At 39.7% G+C, this 21090-nt stretch overlaps 1 protein-coding gene across 4 annotated transcripts in view; it reads right to left on the reverse strand.

Moving 5' to 3' along the window:
* ESYT2 (extended synaptotagmin 2) overlaps window positions 1-20753 on the reverse strand; it is a 79406-nt gene extending 58653 nt beyond the window's left edge. For all 4 annotated transcript variants that reach the window (XM_017819380.1, XM_017819379.1, XM_017819378.1 and 1 more), the window contains exon 1: window positions 20403-20753. In XM_017819380.1, the coding sequence (XP_017674869.1) occupies window positions 20403-20753 (351 nt within the window). The remainder of the gene's footprint in view (window positions 1-20402) is intronic.
* Window positions 20754-21090: the final 337 nt, after the last annotated feature.

Genomic DNA, 21090 nt, shown 5'->3' on the forward strand with positions numbered 1-21090 from the left:
AAATCTCTTGCTTTACCACTAGAGGTTACACAATTTCCTTCTAAACACCTGGAATTGCACTGGCATAGGTTTCTGTTGTATCTGGATGCAAAATCTACCCTAAACACAGCACAAAATGTGTGCCAGAGGGAGGGACCATGTAGGTTTTCTTCACTCAGCTGTTAGTAGAAAACTTGAAGCCTTCAGTCCTCTACTAGAGGTTCATCTTCGAGAGCACCCTAACTCCAGAATTATCTTCAAGTACTAGTATAATAGTACTATACATCATAACACAGGCTTCAATACAGAGATGAAGTCAGCTCTGTAACCAAACTACTTTATTTTCACTGCAGTTTAGTATCTTGTAATTTTTCCTGGATCACTGTATTCACGTTTATTTTCTATTTTTCAGCTCAAAAAGGACTTTAAGTTTTCAAGGCTCAGTTTGGACTGCAACAGGACAGTAAAAATAATAATAATAAAAAAGTGTAAGGTATAAGGGGGCATTAGAGTTGCAGGAACATTTTAATGGCTTCTACTTCTGCAGGATCAACATCCAGAACCTCTGACAAAAGACTGATATCCTGACACATATGTTTCACACTTTCGCAAAGCTGTTGAGCACTTTTTAGAGTGAGGCAACTATAAGAACTTAGGTATAACATTCTGATTGCTTACTACTCACATTTACAACAGTGTTTTTATCTACTCTACTTCCTCATTCACAGGACCAGAATTCATTATGAACTCTTAGTACAGGAGGAGGCCCTTTTCCAGTATCACCTTCAATAGGCATTCACAACAATAACAATTATATTTTAAATGCTGATGTCCAACTACAGGCCAGGACAAGCCTGAAAAAAAATTTTTTTTCAAAAAAATGAATAGCAAAACACTCTACACAAGCAAAACATCAAGAACTACATTTATACTGATAAAAGTCTTGCTCTCACATCAGATTAAAGTCAATTAATGCAAGGTTTACAAAATAAAACATTTAATGACAGCTCCACATTAGCACATCTCCAAATTCCCACAAGCACTGCAATCATCACTGAAAGCAGAGATCCAGATTTTAAACATTTAAACTGCTGAAAAGCGTAGGATGACCCATAGCTCTGAGGACTCACCAAATTTTACAACTTAAAAAATCTTGCACAGTACTCCTTTTTGACATTGACTTTACCCTTTTATTCTCAGGAGTAATTTCATTTCTTCTTCTTCTCCAAATAAAGTCTTAATACCTTGAAATTCCAGCTTATGAGTTTTAAAATAAAATTATAAAGGCATTAGCATCTTATTTTCAATTTGTCACATTTCAAAAATATGCCCTCTTTTATACATTCAAGTCTTTATAACAAATTCCTTTTCAGTTCCCTTGAGAACCCAAGCATGTTCCCACCCCACTGCATGCCAGTGTCTTATTCTCTTCACAGTCAACAGAAGAAAAATTTCCCTCTCTGGACTGCTAAACACTGGCTTTCAGAATAGCTTATACAGCCAGTGTCACAGCACAACTGACTCTCCCTTGAACTGTCTACAGCTCTGAAAAGAAATGCTGGGCTCTGCACCAAATTGTCAGCCACCCTTGTTGCTATCTAGACTGAAACACTGAAGGTTTCTTCGCCTTTTACTCCACTGACCCACTACCCGCTTTCCTCACCCTGCAGTCAGGAGCTCTGATTCACTGGGAGGAAGGAGCGTTACTCCTGTTAACACTCGCAGGATCACACAGCTCATCTCCCCACGGGAACCACACAGGCTTTCTGTGAGGCCTAAGATGGGCATCAACTTTCAGGAAAGGTAAGCGTGCAAGATAATGACCACCTTCTGCAAGACTCCTCTTTCTCAGGCAGATTAAATCTTCTTCTCTGTCTTTAGCATGAAAAATCTCCATGTACTGAAGCCCAATCTTTATATACAAGCCTTTTATTTTTTTAATGTAACCCACAACTCTCAACACATTTGAAATAAATCTGTGTGAACTGTGACAAGGTAAGTACCATTCACTTTTATTCTTTTGGGAATGAGCAAACTGCAAATTTTTATGTGAAAATACAAAAGAGTAAAATGGAGAACAATTTTTTTGTGATATCCAAGCTGAAATGCAGTATCAGGGCATGCAAATTCAAGCTGGGTTAACCTGCATCCTAAGAAGTCAAACAAGTCTGTAGAATACACTTATTAGTTAGCACTTATATGCTTATTACATAGTACTTACACCAAAAAAAAAAAAGTGCACACTCTTGTTTTGACTGAATCTGACTCCCAACACCAGTGAAGTGTGTAACTCCTACATGCTGCACTGCAACCAGTATTATCCAGCCAGAGCTTATTCTTACTATTAAAAGCTTTTTTAAACATAATCAGAAATCATGCAAGATATAATAGGCATTTTAAAATTCCCCTGTATCATTTCCAGCTGAAACACTAGAAACTCACTATATAAAATCCAGAGAGTATAAAGAGTACAGACCGACGGTCTGGCAGTTTTGTTGAACCTGTAAATACTCAGTGACTAACCATCTCTGAAACTATAAAACTCCACTGAGAAAGTAATAGAAAGCAGAACATTCTAATAAAGCGAAACCATAAAGAGCAGCAATGTTTAAGTTGGGTCTCAGTTAACATAGTGACAACAAATGGTGGGGAGGAAAGCCCTCCTTAACCTGATAGCATAAGGTATTGGATGACAAGCTTACATGTGTAACTCTTTCTGGTTCTTCCCTTCAAGCATTTAACCAAATTCTTATACCAGGTTCTTATAGCTCAGTATTTCTAATAATCAGTACAGATTAAAATTTCTAAAGTTCATGAGATTTGTTCTCTATCCTCTCTAAAACAATTCTGTCCCCCTCAATGGACTGTATTTCAGCACAGAATACAGAACAGTGTTATTTGTCAGAAAAAGATATGCAAAATATATCGCACATTTCACTGAAAACACATTACACAGAAACTTCTGCACTGGGCGAGATCAAAGGTCCAGCTAACACAGCAATCAGAAGTCATGTCTAAGGAAAAATCAAAACCAAAATAGTACCATGGACTTATCCTTCCCTGAATATCCTCTCAGCTTCTGCAAAGGATGGCTGTGACCCTCGGCAGCTACTGTCATACTCCTTCACCCCTTCTACTTCAAAAAAGGCTCAGCCTCTCAAAAAAAACCAAAACAAACATTAAACCCCAAACAACTCCATTTTATAAATTCCCTTGTACCAGGTAAATTTGCTTAATGCAAAACTGATGCTCTAGAGTTTTAGGACAGCCCTTATCCTCATGCAGGATCATGCCAAAAACACAAGACCAATGAAATACGTAACTGGAAAATACTCTGACCACTGAATTCCAACCCCCTACAATTGCAGGCCTATTATTCTATTTCTGTTTATAAACTCCACCTTAAAACCATGGAGTTTGCTACCATTCCTCAGTACAGAGCAGGAAGGGCAGCTCTAGTATGTTTTGCTAAGCTGGGTTGCTAAGGAAAGACACTGAAGAACTCCCTGCTAAATCAGATTTCTAAACTTAGGAATGCTACATCATATGTTTGAGTTATAAGGTGGAACCAAAAGCCAGGCTGCCTCCCAACTAAATTAACTACTATTCTCATCCTTAAATATCAGTCTTACTCTATATGCTAACAAAAGACACTTTAGAGGAAAAAAGCCCTCAGCAAATGACAGAAGATAATGTTCAACATAAATAAAAATCCCCCCCAAATCCCCACCCAGTAATATCACTTGGTTTTGAAGCAGAAAAGGTAATTTCATTATGTACTGAAAAGATTTGATAAGCATGTTTTCAATCTGCTCCCACAGCCTGTAATTCTTGTATTCACACACACCACGGATCTGTTTCGACAGCCTATCTTCCAGCTGGAATATGTGTCCCATGACTGAGCTTAGCACCTCTTATCCAAGAAGCTATTTTAGAAAAAGCAGAGTAAGTGTACTTAAATCAAATCCTGCAGAAGGAAAGGACACTACAGAAGCTGCATCCTCTGAGGAAAACGTGTCTATGTGCTACTGGGCTGGCACACACGGCATCTGTACAGAGTAACAGCCAGCAAGCTGCACATCTCCCACACTTGCAGTGTCTCCCAAGAACTGCACCATAATTTTCATCAGAAAGTGAATTCAATACCAAAACACACCATTCACAGCACTACAAGATTTATGATCATCCACAAACAGATGAACAGTGCCTGCCAGACACATCACAATTTCCAACATATCAAAGTCCACATGTAGCAAAAAGGAAGATGAAGCCCCTCAAGTGGAATTGAAGCAAATGAGTAAATGAGCACCCAAGGGCAGGCAGTACCTTTTCTTCAACACACTACTACATGTTGTAATATTTTATCTAAAATACACCTAGATATTTGACAGTCCTGTTGATCCTTTGACTTGTGTACACAGCAACATTTGTTCAGTCACTTGTCCTTCCATGCATGTCTTTACAAACCAACAAAGTCATGGGAAAAGAAATAATGCTAACATGTAGTAAATCTGGAGTTTAAAATCAACATTTTACCCTTTTTAAAAAAACAAATAAATTAACAACCAGGTTTCAAGAAGATGACATCTTTTAAGAAATCGGTAGTAAATACAAAAATACTAAATAAAAATTAAAAGTCCTGTCAGCTTGCAATACTCCTCTTCACCCTACCAACATTCCTTCAGGCCCTGGTTCCAGGAAACACCCCCCAAGATTCCAGCTTCCTGCAGACACAGACACTTTCTCTCATGTTGTGACTGCAAACCACCGATACTGTCTTTTGAAATAGTTGTCTTGCAATGCTCTGCATCAAAACATTCTTGAGACTCTGTTAAAGAGCTCTTCCTTTGTAACAACCAGAGAAAGTAAGTGATCATAAATTCTAAAAAATGCAAAACCCCTTTCTAAACTAAGCTATTTTTTAAAACAATACTGGAAACTAAATCTGTCTTTCCCTGTGTTTTGGGAAGTTTAACATTTGGCCATATCTGTTTTATATGATACTCCATTTTAATTTCTCTGCTTCTAATGTCATTTCACTTATTTTATCTGCATAAGTTTAGAGACGAGTTCCTATATTTTTTGAAAGAATATACTCTAGTTTTCACAGAAGCAGTTGCAAAGCCAGCCCTTCAGTGGAAGCACAGACTGTGGACAAACTACTATCTTGAGTATATATGAAAGATTTTCAGTAACACCATCAACTCACTTCCAGACACCATGTCCAATCAAGTGTGCAGCTGCTGACCGAAAGAACAAAAAAAATGTTCCAGCATTAGACTACTGGAATTGTTGGGTGTTTGATGGACAGGATAGAGAGGTAGCAAGAGTGAAGAAAGAAGAGTTGGATACATTATTCCTCTCATAAATGCAGCACGAAACTGTCTCTTCTTCTCTCATATTACTGATTGCCATTAATATTGAAGATAACTCAAGCATTTGGGGATGTCTTGAATATTGTTTGCCCCTAGCTCAGCCATTACAAACATGCTGTATTCCTTCATTTCCCTATTTAGCATCCAAACTAGCCATCATAAATCAAAACCACTTTCATGAATGACAGCAATAGTTAGTCACTTTATAAACATACTACCTACAATTGAATCATAACATTATGAACTTTATAGATTGTTTCCTACTGGTACTTAAGCTCACAATTTCAACATTTTAATCTGCACTTAATGTCCCACTTTGGGTACTTGCACAGTCCATAGCTGGGACTGTGATAATCAGATCATACTCACTAGATTTGGCTGCAGTTTAAGACAATGGGAAGATTATTTTTACATCTCAGCAACCCTTTTTACCTACTTATGGCTTAACGTATGTATGTATGTATTGCATAATAGGAATTCCAAAGGTTTCCAGTTTTTAAGATTCAAATATTATTAATCAGTAGGCAATTGCAACTACTGCATTACTCTTCTCTAATTTTCAAAATTCTGTCTTTAACATGTCCAAGAATAAACGAGTCACTCTACACCTGCTTTATCATCAATAAAGAGAAATAAGGATCTCTGGATAGATATATCTGACATTTTGAAAATTCTCTTATGATCAGATACAGTCCTCTGGAGATGCCTGCACTGATCAAAAAGACAAACTCCAATGAATTTGGATCTATATGTTTAAATTTAGTTTCAGGAAATTCTAGCTCTAAGTGGAAACCAAACACCTAGTCCCTAAACCCAAATGGAATATTAATTCTGTGAGAGAAAAGAAACTTCTGTCAATTATAAGACAACCATGTGAACTGCCAGCAACCACATAGTCAGTCAGCTGCCTACAATCTAGCTTCAAGAAATCTTGCCCATGGCAATGCCACTTTATTTGACTGCTCCTAAGCAGAGCATCCCTTAGCCTGCATTTCTCTTGAAGGAGAAGTTAATGCCTGTGCTCATGCAGGGAGTAATATGTGCAGCCAAGTCACTGGCAGCTTCCAAGCCCTCAGCAGATTTTACAACAGATGCCAATCATTTTTTGTAGAAGTTCTACAACTGAATATTTACTACACACATTAATTAAAAACTAACAGCTGAGGCCCAAATTATTCCTTGCTAAATCGAAGCATGCAAAAAGTAGCAGTGAAAATACAACCTCATTACTGTAGGTTCTTACCATACAGAAAAAAAGCATGCAAAGAGTTCCACTCACCCCTTCCCATTCACCAAAGGCAGGTGGCAGAGAAAGACCTGCATCTCTGAAATGAGGTGCCCAAGTTCAGTACCTAAATTTCAGTTTGCTACAACAAACTTCATTGTGTGCTAATTGGCAATAGATTCTTTTACAGCTTTTACTGTTGACTGTGTTGTTTTAGGCCTGAATCCCAGCCCTGTACAGTTAACATATTTTCAGCAGTCTAAGATCTGTATGCAGCTCTTAATCACATGTAATAGCTTTCTTGCAAAAGACATCACTTAAGTTTAGAAGAATGCAGTGATGACAGTTAAAATGAAGTCAACCCCTTGAGTAAAATGCCACAGTTATTTTCAGAGATCTGCATAAATAGCAGCTAATCTGCAACTATAGTTTTCCAGCTGAAAAAGTATTTTCAAGAATTTGATAAAGGTTTTACCATGTACAACTAGCCTCTGAGGAGAAAAAAAACCCAAAATTTTATTCCTTTTCAACATCAAAGGCATGTTGAAATCAAATACACCATTCCTGTTGCCATATATGATTTACTGCATCTGATACAGCCCTGACTGCTCAACGTTTGAGAAATCATCAGGATATGAAATAGTCAAGCTTAGCATCAAATTTTTAAACTAAATCATAGAATCAGTTGGGTTGGAAGGGACCTCTGAGATCATCAAGTCCAACCCTTGATCCACTAAATAAATGGAAGACTTTTGTTTTAACTAAACAGTTGAAGATTGTTTTGGGTTTGCATGGCAAGGTTTTAGTAGCATGGTGGCTACAGGGGTGGCTTTTGTGAGAAGTTGCCAGAAGCTTCCCCTGTGTCTGACAGAGCCAATGCCAGGCAGCTCCAAGAGAGACCCAGTGCTGGCCAAAGCCAAGCCCATCGCTGACAGTGGCAGTGCCTCTGAGATAACATTCTGAAGAAGTGACAAAAAAAAGAGTGCACAGAGGTTACTGTGGCCAAAGAAGAGGAGAGTAAGAATAAATTAGAAAAACAACTCTGCAGTTGTTTCTTCTGACCAAGGTCAGCAAAGAAGGAGGGGAAGGAGGTGCTCCAGCTGCCAGAGCTGAGATTCCCCTACAGCCCATGGAAGACCCCACACTAGAGCAGAGGGATGCCCAGAGGAGGCTGTGACCCCCTGAGAAACTTGCACTGCAGCAGGGTCCTGGCAGGATCTGTGGCCATGTGGAGAGAGGAGCCCATGCTGGAGCAGGTTTAATGGTAGGACTTGTGACACTGTGGAAGGGACTCACACTGGAGCAGTTTGTGAAGAACTGTAGCCCGTGGGAAGGACTCGTGTTGGAGAACTGTCCAGCTGACAGAGAGACTTTGGTGGGCACCTGGCATCCAGTCAGAGTCAAACCACCACAATTGAAATTAACTTGTAAACTATGTTGGAAAAAAAAAAAAGTTTTTTAAGATATGTATTTTTTAAGATATGTATTTTGTCCCCCAGCATTCTCTTTTATTGTCTTGAGCTCATATCGTTACTTTCTTTTAAAACAGTGATATCTCAAATCCCTTGTCGTTGACTAATCTGAACCGCACCAAACCAGAGTTTTTTCCATTTTACTTAGTCAGTAGGAGATCTTAATGGAACAACTTTACTTATACACTGCCTTCTCCACTGGAACATGACAGACAGGAATGCTATTTCCATGTGGCTGGCAATGTGAACAACCACAGCAGCAGAAAGCAGAGCTGGAGTTCATCACTTTGCTGGAAAAAGAAACTAGAACAAATTAAAACCCACAAGATGACTGGGGTTGACAAAAAGGAAAACCATTTCCCCAAGCACTGCAAGTCTGCAGCAAGAAAGCAAATGACCTTGTAAGTTTTTGCAGGTTACAACTAAACTAGAAGCTTGCGTGTTACATGGGAATCAAGAATCAGAACTTTACAGCAAAGGAAATTCCAAAGTGATTTGTCAGAGCTTAAAATGCATTAATTTAGGAACACTGATGAACTAATCTCTCTCTGGCAAGTGGATACATTTCCACTGCTTTACAATAAATTGAAGCTTAAATGATACTCTACAGTTTGTCAGCTTGCTCCCTGAGGACACAGATGCAAATCAATGTTATTTCAGTCAAGGACAAACACTTTAAAGCAACCATAAGTAAAATCTACAATCACTTCTATCCCTTTAGCGGAGTTCACTTTAGTGACACACCTTTAGTACAAATACCTCCACTTCTCACCCTAAAAAAGTTTTACAAAATATCTGCCAGATATTCTACACCCCAAATACCAAACTCACTTGAGGTGAAGATTAAAGTTTAGATGTTTCCCACCTGCGCCAATATGGACTGTCTCCCAGATCCAATCAACTTTTCCTATTCCTATTTCCTAGGTAAATGTTTGAACATCTTCAAAAATTGTCCATTAGGCCTCAACAGTTAGGCCTCAAACAAGAACTGCTAACAACAATTGTCTACCACTCCTGCATCATATCCAGAACAACAATGTGCAGACCCTCTCCCCAAACCCAAGAGATTTAAGCACCAGCAAAACAAAAAACCAAAACAAAATAAATAACAACAGCAACAACAAATAAAAAACCAAAACCCCAAACAAACAAATTTTAAAAGAGGAAAAATACCTAATTTCAGGTATGTGCACTTGTACTTCCACTGAAAGCTTTGTTAGATCTATTGTTATGGTGTTACTAGTACAACAGACTTCCTTACAAGCTGTGCCGGAAAATGAGAAAGTTCAGTAAAAAGGAAGCAGGTAAACCAGTGTGTGTGCTGGAAGCAAATCAGTAAACCTGAAGTATTGTTTAAAAGAACACTTCTGTAGTTCCTTATCTCTCAAAAAGAAAAAGAAAGTCTATATTCCCATATAAGAAATTCATTTGTAAAGTAAGTGACTCCCAAACTAGCTCTAGTTTCAGGCTGTTACTATGTCTCTGTGTGTAATGGATCCCTCTAAAGAGCTTAGAAGACCAAACTTCATTAGGACTTTTTTGGTGAATCAAAGTAACAAGTGAACAGATAGGTAACATTTTGGTTATTCAGTTGAACTCATGAAAGATAGGGCCCATATGGGAAAGAAACTTCAACCACAACTACAAACTTTCAAAACACAAAGGAACTGAGAAACAACTGTTGGCAAATATTTTCTGTTATCAGACATCTGTGTCAAGATCTGGAAAAAAAATAAGCACGTATTATATGCAACTTTTAAAAAAGTTTTATACATAGCCAAATTTAGTTGAAAATTAATTCCCATTACAAAGACTTACATGAACACGACAGAAGTAAGAAAAGTGATTTTATCAAGTCAACATAGACAGTTTAGGCACATTCACATCAACGCAGTACTTATAGGTAACACACCCTAAAGAGAAAAAAGAAACACAAACATTTTCAAAAGCCCAAATATTTTCCCTAAAATATAAACCAGTATACAGATTATCATGAACAAATAGAGAACAAGAAATTACTGCAATTTACACTAATTTATCAATCACCACTGAATATTCTTATAACACACACACAAGTCAGATGACTGAACACTGGTATTTTATTCCCTCCATGAAACACTCTCTTATCATTTCCTGGCTGCCATTTGATATTTAACTGGCAGAGGGTGGGTGGGTGGAAAAGTGTTCTTTTTCTAGTTCAAGTATTTTAGGAGAAAGTCATTGGGTAAGGAACACCGCATTTTAAAATATAAATTTAGTCTGCAGCATAAAATTTATTACCAGACTAAGACAACTTCCTAGCCACACATACAAGAGAATTTAGCATTCTAGTTCAACAGTTAACAAGATGAATCAACAGCCTGGGGGAGGAAGGAAGTCTTGCATCAAAACAAATTACAAGTTTTCAAAATTCTGGACCAGCAAGCTTACTGCACTATGAAAAATTAACAAATTAAGACATTTCCTCATTTGAAGTATCATACATTCATTACATTAACAGTCTACTTGAAACATGCAGACAGCTCAAACATGCTAACTACCATGTTAGAGTTTTCCTGAGAGTTTTCCCTATAAACCTGCACAAAAACTCAGAGATCAGAGCATGTCTTCTAATACCCTGCAGAAAAATGCCACAAGAGTTCCTGTCAAGTCTTTGGATATAAAGCTGTAAACTTATTCACTAGTTTACAGAATATGCAGAATATGTTATATGAAGAAGAGTACCTGAGAAAGCACAGACACAGAGTTTTTGTCCTATCAAGCTATGCAGATCTGCAATAAGGCACAAAGAACCACGTAGTACAAAGAAGCAATAATAATGCTTAACTACGAAGCCAACTGGGAGCTTCCTGAGCTGTGAAGTTCCCTTTCAGTTCTCCCCATAATCTTTTCCTCCTCACAATCCATTTTTTTTAGTAATCTATTTCAAAAAAGATCCCTTACAAACTTTAAGAGCAGAAGTGTGGGTCATAACACTGCATAATTAATTCAAATCGGAACAATCAAGGTTTTATAGCCACCTTCGTGCTTCAACGTATCCTGTGTTTACTTTTAAAAATGAAACAGGAAGACACTGCACTCTTAGACATGCACTTGCTTTCTTCCCACCTTCCTGCTAAGGTTGGCAGTGATAGAATAGAAGGCAATGAATAGTCACTACATTTAATTTTACACTTAGTGGTGCATCTTTCGGAATTTTCCCAAAGGAGACTATTCCAGTCGGTTTGGATAATTCACGTGAGCCAGTATCTAACTAAAGGAATGCAAACAAAGGTCATGAAAACAATAATGCAAGAGTCTGTACCAGATTCTCTCAATTAAAGTTTTCAGGCAGACAGATGTAAAAAGTTACGCAATTTACACTGCAAATATTAATCTCTCAGGTGAAAGTGCTGCAAGTGAACTAATGTAAACTCGCCCCATGCTGCTATATGATAAGGACAGCCAAATGACAATGCAAGGCTTGCCTGTCATATGACAGTTATTTTCAGCCAAGTAAAACTAGTTTAGTATTTCTAGTATAGTAACAACTTCTTGGTACATCATCCCAAACTGCTCCAGCTGAAAACCACTAGTCCTGTCTCAGATTTTCAGCTCCTAAGGAGAATTTGGTAGTTGTACCAGGGTGTAGCAGACAAAACTTTGTGCAATGAGGCATTATAAGGGAATGCTTGTCTTTCAAAAAAGGTTATTTATATAACACGAGCTTAATTTCAAAAAACGTGTGTTTTAGCAATTTTCTGCCCAGAATTTTAATATTAGCTATTTAGTTGAGAGGCATCTGAATGACTTAAGAAGTCTCACTATCTCCCATAGAACACCTCTCTAAAGACAGTCTTTTTGTTTTAATTTTTTTCTGTAAGTACATTTAACATTTAAGCAAATAATGGTATTCAATGCAGAAAAGATGTCTTATCATTTGTAAGCCACAACTGGAGACGGAAAGTTAATTTAAATGACAGCTTAACACAAAAAGAAAAATGACAGAATAATGCAGGTTGGAAGGAACTCATCCAATCCAACAACACACTAAAAACAGGGCCAACTTTTAAGCTGTATCAAAACATTGAGAATTTATATGCTTGATGATTAGATATGTTAACAGGTCTGTTGGAACACTATAAAAGAAGTTAGATATACAATTTTACATTATAAACAGCTCAAGTTCAAACTTTAGTTCCCCACAAAGACACCTCAGCACCATTATTTGCCACCTCTAAGAAGGGCCTCTTTATGCAGCCCATTGGTCCATCTCAGATTAAACCTGACCACAGCTTCCACCAGCTCCCTTTTGCAGGCACTGGCACTTGTGTGGTCACACAGTAAACTCATGAGATTGATCCAGTTGAACCCCAAACTTGGCAGAAAACTTACAATTACTTGGCCAAGTAAATTCTAATGCTGGCACAAGAGGGCATTGGGAAAGTGCAGTTGGATGCAGAACACCCTTTTTGTCAGGAGTGCACATTTACTTTATTTTGAAACTGCAGAATCAGTCCTTTCACTAACCCCCTGAATCTCTCTGCAACAAGAATACATGAATGCAGAGGAAAGCCTACAAACAAAATTTAAATTCTCATGAATAAAGAACCATCAGTAGGAAAAGCTTTAAAATTCTCACTGCTCCTCTAACTTTTAACCGTATCACAGGAAGGACAGAGAGGGAACAAAAACAATCCAAACAAAAAAGAAAAAAAGGGCTGCACCTTTTAACCTGCAAAATAAAAAAGATCTCCACCAATCTAACAAAGACTGGTACACAAAGCTGGTAAAAGCTATTGGGAATAAAAAACTAGAAGTAGGTTGGGGATTGGGATATTGGGATCAAATGAGTGTGCAAGAAGGCCGAGAAGCACCTCCCTCTCCCAGGCACGATATCAATGGGATTCAAGAGGAGATGGGACATAGCTTCTCACCTGAGCCCTGACATTAGGATGGGGATTGTACAGGACTGTATCAAGGAACAAAGGATCAAGTAGTATCTTGAAAAGCTGAGGTAAGTGGAACAGACTAAGTAAGGCTAGCTAGCTGGTTTAAAACATACCCCCAAAGCCAGGAAAGGATGAAGGATTCTTGAACCTCACTTTTGTAATGGGAATTCCTTATAAAGGAAGTTAAATATGGACTAATTCTAGTCAAGGTAGAGGAAACCTACTATCAGTTACTTCACTAGCTGATGGGGCAAGTTTGTACAACTTCACTTTCCAGGCCCGACAATTCATTATTGGCAGCTAAGAAAAGTCACAAAACCTACACTAAAAACATAATAAAAGGAACTTCTGAGAAATCAAAACACAGAGAAAGTTGCACATGCCGGAAAAAAAAAAATTAAGTTGATTATTTAAAAAAAATACACATACATCTTTAATTATGCTACCATCTTTTCCTACTTCCCCCAACAGAACTTCAGTCTTGTTCAGTGAGAAGTCAAGGCCTCCTCAAAAAAGCTGTTAAGACTGTCTAAGAAATGCAAGTGTAGTCCAATTCTTTCTTGCTTTTTGTTACAAAACGAGAAAAGCATTTAGTGCACAGCAGATGGGACCAAAGAGGGGTCCTGGGTCAGTTCATGCCATCTTGGACAAATTACAAACTCTGTCAAACACATAAATCTGGCATCTGGCTTCTACCATTTCACACACGGTCACTTTCAGCAAATTTTTGATTTAATTCCTCCCTCTTATTTCTCATCCAACAGTTTCTTTCCAGACTTCACAGAACTCTCTCCTCATTCAACTGAAACAAAACTTACCCAGAAATATCAAAGTGCCGTATGAATCAAAAGTTATACAAATGACAAAATGCCAGACCTCTCTAAATAGTTCCGTTTCATAATGTACTGAATTCAAACAGTTGTTTAAAATAAAAATGCTCTCCCCTCTTCTTATCAAAATCCTGTTTCCCCACTGTTCTTGTTCACATTTAATTCTATGTTGAACACTCCAGCTCTGTACATCCTTTATTTTCATTAAGTGTTCACAAACACCAGCCAAAGATAAGAATTTAACTTTCTTCTTTGAAGTGGTGCACTATTTACCCTGAATATGCAAAAGCAGCTCTACTCATACTACATCTGAAATTCTGCTGACCTTTCATCCCTGGTACATAAACCTTGGAAGCTGGCCCCTGCTAGACCACAGAAAAGCTCCAAAGCTGCTAGTGGAGTGTCCATTCTAAACTTCCTTAGGAAAGGGTAGTATTGGACTTTTATTGTCCAAGAATAAGGAAAAGCAAAGAGAAAGATAAGACATCACAGCTCAAAGAACCTCTGTATCGAAACTAGTGATGTCTCATAACAAATCTATTATTTCTGTAATCCACCCAGAAGAATTATATTCTTTCATTGATTTCCTTTTAACTGCATATTGAAACATACTAAAGCAATGGCACAGGTTAATTCATAATCATTAACTGCTACTTTCAAAATCTGATGTACTCCTGTAAGGCTCTGATGAACCGGTTTCACACACTGCAGAGGATATTTAAAAATTAACATTCTTTTAAAACTTGGTATTGTTTTACAAACAGTTTCCACGAACCCGCATCCCAGATTCAGTACAGGCATATGGTCAGTATAAAATTTTTGCTAAACTCAAAAGAAGTTATGTTGAAGGCAATTTTAGCAACCAGAGAACTAGTGAATTATTTGATAAATGGGAGATAAATAATTTGGTTTATATTGAAGTTTAAGTCAAAGAGTTTTATCTTACCAGAAACAAAACGCTGCCTCTTTTTCCTTTTGAAGAACAGGACACCAAAGAATTGTTTTGAACACTTCAAAATAGTTTGTTATATAAAAAAAGAATGTATGATACATACATATTTAGAAGGCCTGTGGCACATACGAACAGTTCAAGAGGCATAATAATACTTTCAGTGTCATATTTTTCCTTAGTAGTTTGATATCATGTTCATAAACATCAACTCAACATGTGGCTTTTGATCAGAAATATTCTGGAAATGGATCTTTATGTATCAGTCACATAGTGGCTCTTACCACAGTACTATGTGAGAGAAGGTGTTATGGGACAGGCATCATCTCAGCACAGTTTTAACACACTCATTTGGAAAACTTTGAGAAACGGGGAGATATGATCCATTGTCCAACATGCCTTTTTTTCCTCTGGTTCTCCATTCCCAGAGCCATCACTCTCATGTCTCCTAACTATGGGGTACTCTTAGGAAGTCACCCAGTTTACCTTAACTACAGTAAGTAACACTGAACCAAATTAAACTTCTTCCTTTAAAACCAAAACCTAACCAAAAACACAACCCACAATACACACATGTATGTGTTCATACACTGTGAATCACCTAGAACATCCTTCTGTAAAATGAAAAATAATCAGGCAGAAGGAGGACACAGACTTCAGTTGTTAAGTACTCACAAGTTATTGTTCTGTTCTTACTCACACCTCTTCATACTTCCCAGATGCAGGCTGGCAGCCCAGAGCACACGTCTGCTCCCCATCAAAGCTGATTAGATCCTGCTTGGCATTAAATAACTGTACCTAGGAGTAATTTTTCTTATAAATCACCCCTTGGCAAATTCAATCTAACATGCTCAACAAATTGTTGGAGAAAAGATCAGAAGAATGAATCCCAATGCCTCAGTGTCTTCATATTTCAGTATGCTGTACAAAAACCCAACCCACAGTTCCTACAGCTACAGCAATAACATCGTTTACCAAAGGTATAATTAGAAGTTAAGAGGAACATCTTTTTGTTCTATAGCAAATAAAAGCACACATTGTATTGCAGAAGTTCACTTGTTTATCAGGTTTACTGAGTACATACTTAATGTCCATCAGCAGGGATTCTTTGGAGATTCCTGTCCTGAACTATCTAAGATCCAGTTAGTAAGTTTGATTCTAAATCATTCAGAAATCTTCATATCAAATACACATAAGAGCATAATCACCTCAACCCTCTCTGCCAATGTCACCCAGTACAGGTGTGATCCTGCAGTTAGAGCTAACTAACCGTTTTTCTTCCACAAACACTGGCTCTGCCTTCCCAATACCCATAAAAAACAGTTTTTTTGCTCTAACCATAAAATTGGAGCATCTGTCAGGAAGCTCATGGAACGGTTTGGTGAGGGGGAGAAAAGTATGTATCCATATTTTATTCTAACATGAGTCTAAATACAAATAATTTTACAGTTACAAATCCCAATTTCCTTTTTCACACAGACTTTCTGAAGTCTGCTTTTAGTCAGAATAGTTTCCCATCCCTTAAACATGTGCACTTTGTTCAACATTCAACACAACACTCAACAAAGAAACATTCAACTACCACTAAAGTCATACTTTACTTGGCATCATCAACACAAAACCACTCAACTAAACATGGGGTGATAATTATTGTATTGATTATATAGTTGTATATCAGCATCAAGTAAAAAGGGTACATGCTGACATTACCTCCTCCCTCGAGGGGCAGTGGTGGGACAGCAGTTCAGTGGTAACCCACAATACTCACAATCTGCAAGAATTTCATACAACTTCCCAAAAGAAGGAAGACTCAGCAAATTTCTGAACAATAGGACTCCATATCAGTTAAGTTAAAAAGATGAGCAGACACCTATTTAGATTTAGGCAGGCTTTTTCCTTTTTCTTAGGTGGAAGACGAAACAAAACAAGTGGGGAAAAAAACTAAAAACACTCCAGTCTAGAGCAGAAACTTCAGCAAATCTGTAGGACCCAAAATGCCACAGCAGACTTGTAATGAATGTTTTAATATGGCAGTACTTTTACTACAATCATGTACACTATTTTGGTTCCTGTATAATACATGCTTAGGGATATGAAGAAAATTGTCTAAATCTGTTTTCAGAATCAATTTTTTAAAAATACTAAGATTTGTTCCTATTTTGGTCGCCTGCTGATTGCTGACAGACTGCACACAGATACAGCTCCTGGTACCAGGCCAAATTTACATTTAATCTGCAGAAAACAAATTCAGCACAGCTTTTTATCTGCATGTTAAAGAAAACAGGAGTCAAAGTTTCACTAACCCAAAAACATGTCAAACATGATATATTGGCATGTGATAAAAGTCACATTAAGCAACCAAAACCCCTCAAATGGCAAAATTAGCTTCACTTTTTTGGTTGTTCTGAGAAAGAACAAAGTAAATTTGCTATATCACTTAGATTATGAAATTTCGTTACTGTCTTAAAAAGCAACATGATACCTGGCCTTTAAAAATTTAGAGCCCTGGTTTCCTACCTTCAATTGTGTAAGTAGCAATACTTAAACTGCCACTTTTCTTATATGTTTGCATCTAAATTACATACATTTCAGTATAAAATACATCTAGTGTGATAAAATGTTGCTAAGAAAAGGGGAAGTGTCTTCATGTAAAGATTTTTTCATGTCTTAAATTCAAAGACTACTCTGACCTCCAATTTTTTCTTGTTTTAAGTTCAGCTGCCTAGTTTTAAATTATTTAGAAAAGCACCCACGTCTGCTCCCTCCCACCCCATATAATCCATGACATCTTCCAAACATGCAGCAGTTTTAACTACGTTAGCAAGTCTATGAGTACAGATCTTATTTTTTAAGATAGTAATTGCAATATCTTTTTGCATGTACATTTTTTTTAGATAATTCAGTGTTGACATTTTAAAATACATAACTTGTACTCATGCTGAATTTATTCATTTTACATGCACAGTACAGAATATTTCTACTGTATAACCACCTGGTTACGGAAGAAATAGATCTAATTTAGGAAACTAATAATTAACATTACAAACTCTAGTGTGATAGCACAACAGTATCACTTTCAAAGTGCAACTGAGCATATTGCCAGCAAAAAAAAAAATTCTCCTGAAATAATCACACTCTTAAAACTAAATAACTCAATGCAGTATTACTGAGTACTTAACATGAACCACTAAAGCAGCAGCCAATCCCAAAGTAGGTGCAGTAGGGAGGAAATCACACACGAAGCTAAAGCTCTTTTCCAATCAAGGACGCAGAAAGATACCACATGTCAAATAAATGTTTGAGATGTCACATGCTTTTATTGAAAAATGGTTTATTACATCTTCTCTTCTGTCTCAGAAGAGTAAAATAAGTTTCCAATATTTAAAACACAGCACTGTCTTACTCAAGTAATTTAAAGTTTATTTCCCTGACCAGAAACCAAGGGAACGTATTTCAGTGTGGAGTTTGCATTAAGATGGATAAAGTAGATACCTATTAAACAGATGTAATGCTCCATATACCATCCATTAGCTCTTACTGGAAATATGAAATCCATGAATCTCCAAGACAACACACTATTGCAGAAGGAAGAAAACCTGCAGTTTTTCAAGACATATCACAGAAGCAGCAAAAAGACTCATATAAACCTTAATGACTCTGACAGCAGACATTGAAGACTACTTTTGATTTAAGTGGGCCTTCAGTTTTCAGAACTCTTCCTCTGGAAGCATGATACTTCCAGAATATAGCATATGCGTCAGCAGAAAGAAAAGAACTATGATCTTTAAAATTTAAAAAGATGAATAAAGAGGAAGGAAAAAATAACAAAAAACACCCTATACCCAAAACCAACAAATGACAATTTACAATATCTCTGCCAGCTGGTGTGTGAGAAGTTCACACTTTTGGGGAAACCCTGCATATTGAGCAGCTGCTTCCTCACAATGCCACAGTATATGCAGGTGCTTGCAGCCAGCACTCATTCCTCTCTATCATTTTTTTTGCCTCTGATTTCAGTCAAGAGGCCCCTTTCTCAATGTTTAGTTATTTGGACAACTCAACATAGGAATTAATTGCAATTTTATCAAAGGTAAAAAATTGCGCCTTAAAATAAAGCTTATGCACAGCACTAAGCTTGAATGCCTACGGCTTAGTTACCAGCAGATAGTTACTATATACAGCCCTCCACAACAAATCTAGCTACAGCTAATTCATTTTAAATGCATCGTCAGAACACTTCCACTATAGTGCTGTGTGATTACAGGGAAGGAAACCAAACACAACACAGAGCTAACATAAGAGCTTTTAACTGGATTGTTTGAGACGCACATCTCCAAGTGGTAAAACCATTTAGTCTCTCTTGCATACTATCCTCATTTTTATCGTCATCTTCCATTAAAACTTTGGTGAAAAATATGAAAGCGGGAGTAAAAGACTCCCATCTGACACCTACCCACTATATTCTATTCCATAACTTCCTCAAGTAGAGCTAGGACAGGTCACATCAGGTATTGCAATCTGATAGCATGAAAACAGCTACCTGGATTCTTATCATCTCAACAGTGCCCGATGCACAGTCACTGCGAAGAACAGTCCGTGGCAGAGAGGTGGATGGCTACAGCTGAGGAGCAGAAAGTACTCAACAAAGCACAGAAAGAATTGACAGAACCCCTCACTGCTTCACTAAGGAAGCTATGAGAGCAGCAAGTTCCACACAGCACATCCCAGGGCCAGGGCAGGGCACACAGAGGCCTGGGTGTGCACTGGCACTGACGGGTGGCTGTCAGCCCTATCCAAAACACTGTTAATCCTCCAAAAGAAGAATTACAAAGAAAAGGAGTTCAACTTTGAAGCCCGATTTCAACTAAAAAAAATAAAATTAAAAACTGTAGTTCTGAAGACTTATTATAAATCCTGAAACTTTCAGAGGAAGATTTAGAGAAAGCCTTCTAAAAACCCCACCACATCAATGCACAAATAAAGCCATCGCAGCCCCTGCACCTCAGTCCTCATGTCAACAGCCCTGAAACCTTTCAGAAACACCCCTTCATTTCTGTGTCACTCTCCATTAGGTAACGCTTTACTGAAAGCCCTGACAGCGTTAAGAACCCAGTTCTGCCTGTCCCTCATCTCAACTTTACAAGAAACGGCCCGAGCCGCGACAACCGAGTGCTGTACAGAGACCTCGCCACAGCCAAGCCGTGCGCGTCACTTGGCACCTGAGGGGAGAGAAACGCAAACCCTGCGGTAAAGTTTATTTCTGCGAGGGAAACCCCAGCCATGGCAGGCTCGGGCTGTCACCGCCCGGCAGCGCCGCGGGGGTGACGGAGCGGGGACAGGGACAGGCCACCCCGGCGGAGGGAAGGAGGGAGGGAAGGAGGGAGAGAAGGGACACTGCCCGCCCGCTCCCGCCGCTGGACGCTGAGTCTCGGGAGAGGCTGGCGAACCGGGGCGAGCAGCCGTGGGGTGCGGGAGATGCCATGTCCTCACCCCCTCGCTCCCTCCCTCCCCGCCAGGCCGGCTCTGGGGCTCCGGCCTCCGGCCTGTGGCGCAGCCCGGGGAGGGGGCACCGCCGCGGGGAGGGAGCAGGGCCCAGCCCGGCGGGTGCTCCCGGCAGCGCCGAGGGGTGTTGGCCACTCACCCACGCAGGCAGATCCGCGGAGGAGACGCTGAGCCGCACCGCCTCCTCCTCGTCCTCCAGGAAGGCGAGCGCCCGGCCCAAGCGGGAGCTCTTGCCGCCGCGGTGCCTGCGGATCCAGAAGAGCCCGCACAGGGCGATGAGCACCCAGCTGAAGCTCAGCCCCAGGTAGCCCAGCATGTACACGGGGAAGATCAGCACGAAGCTCCTCGCGAACTGCGACACCAAGCCCGTCACGTCCACGCTCAGCAGCGGCGGCGGCTCCTGCACAGGGTCCGCGGCAGCCGCTTTCTCCGCGGGGGGATCCGCGGCGGACCCCGCGCCGGGGGGCTGCTTAGCGGCGGCCCCGCTCATGCTCCCGCAGCGGCGGCTCCTACTGCTGCTGCCGCTCCTCCCGCCGCTCCTCCTCCTCCTGCCGGGGCGCTGGCTGCGAGCGGGCAGGGGGCAGGGCGGCGGCGGCGCCTTCTCGCATCCCGCGCCCGGCCCCGCTCACCGCGCTCCGGCACCGCCCGCCGCCGCTTCCGGGCTGTGCCGGCCCGGCCCCGACCGCCGCCGCCGCCGCCGTCGGGAGGAGGCGGCCCGGCCCCGGCCGCCGCTATTGGTGCCGCCGCCGCACGAACGCCTCTGCCCCGCCGCCTCCCCCGCCCCGGGCGGCTGCGGCTGCGGCTCCCTCCCGGCCCGCTCATCCCTC

The sequence above is a fragment of the Lepidothrix coronata genome, unplaced genomic scaffold (assembly GCF_001604755.1).
Source record: "Lepidothrix coronata isolate B3197 unplaced genomic scaffold, Lepidothrix_coronata-1.0 Scaffold74, whole genome shotgun sequence".
Lineage (NCBI taxonomy): Eukaryota > Metazoa > Chordata > Aves > Passeriformes > Pipridae > Lepidothrix > Lepidothrix coronata.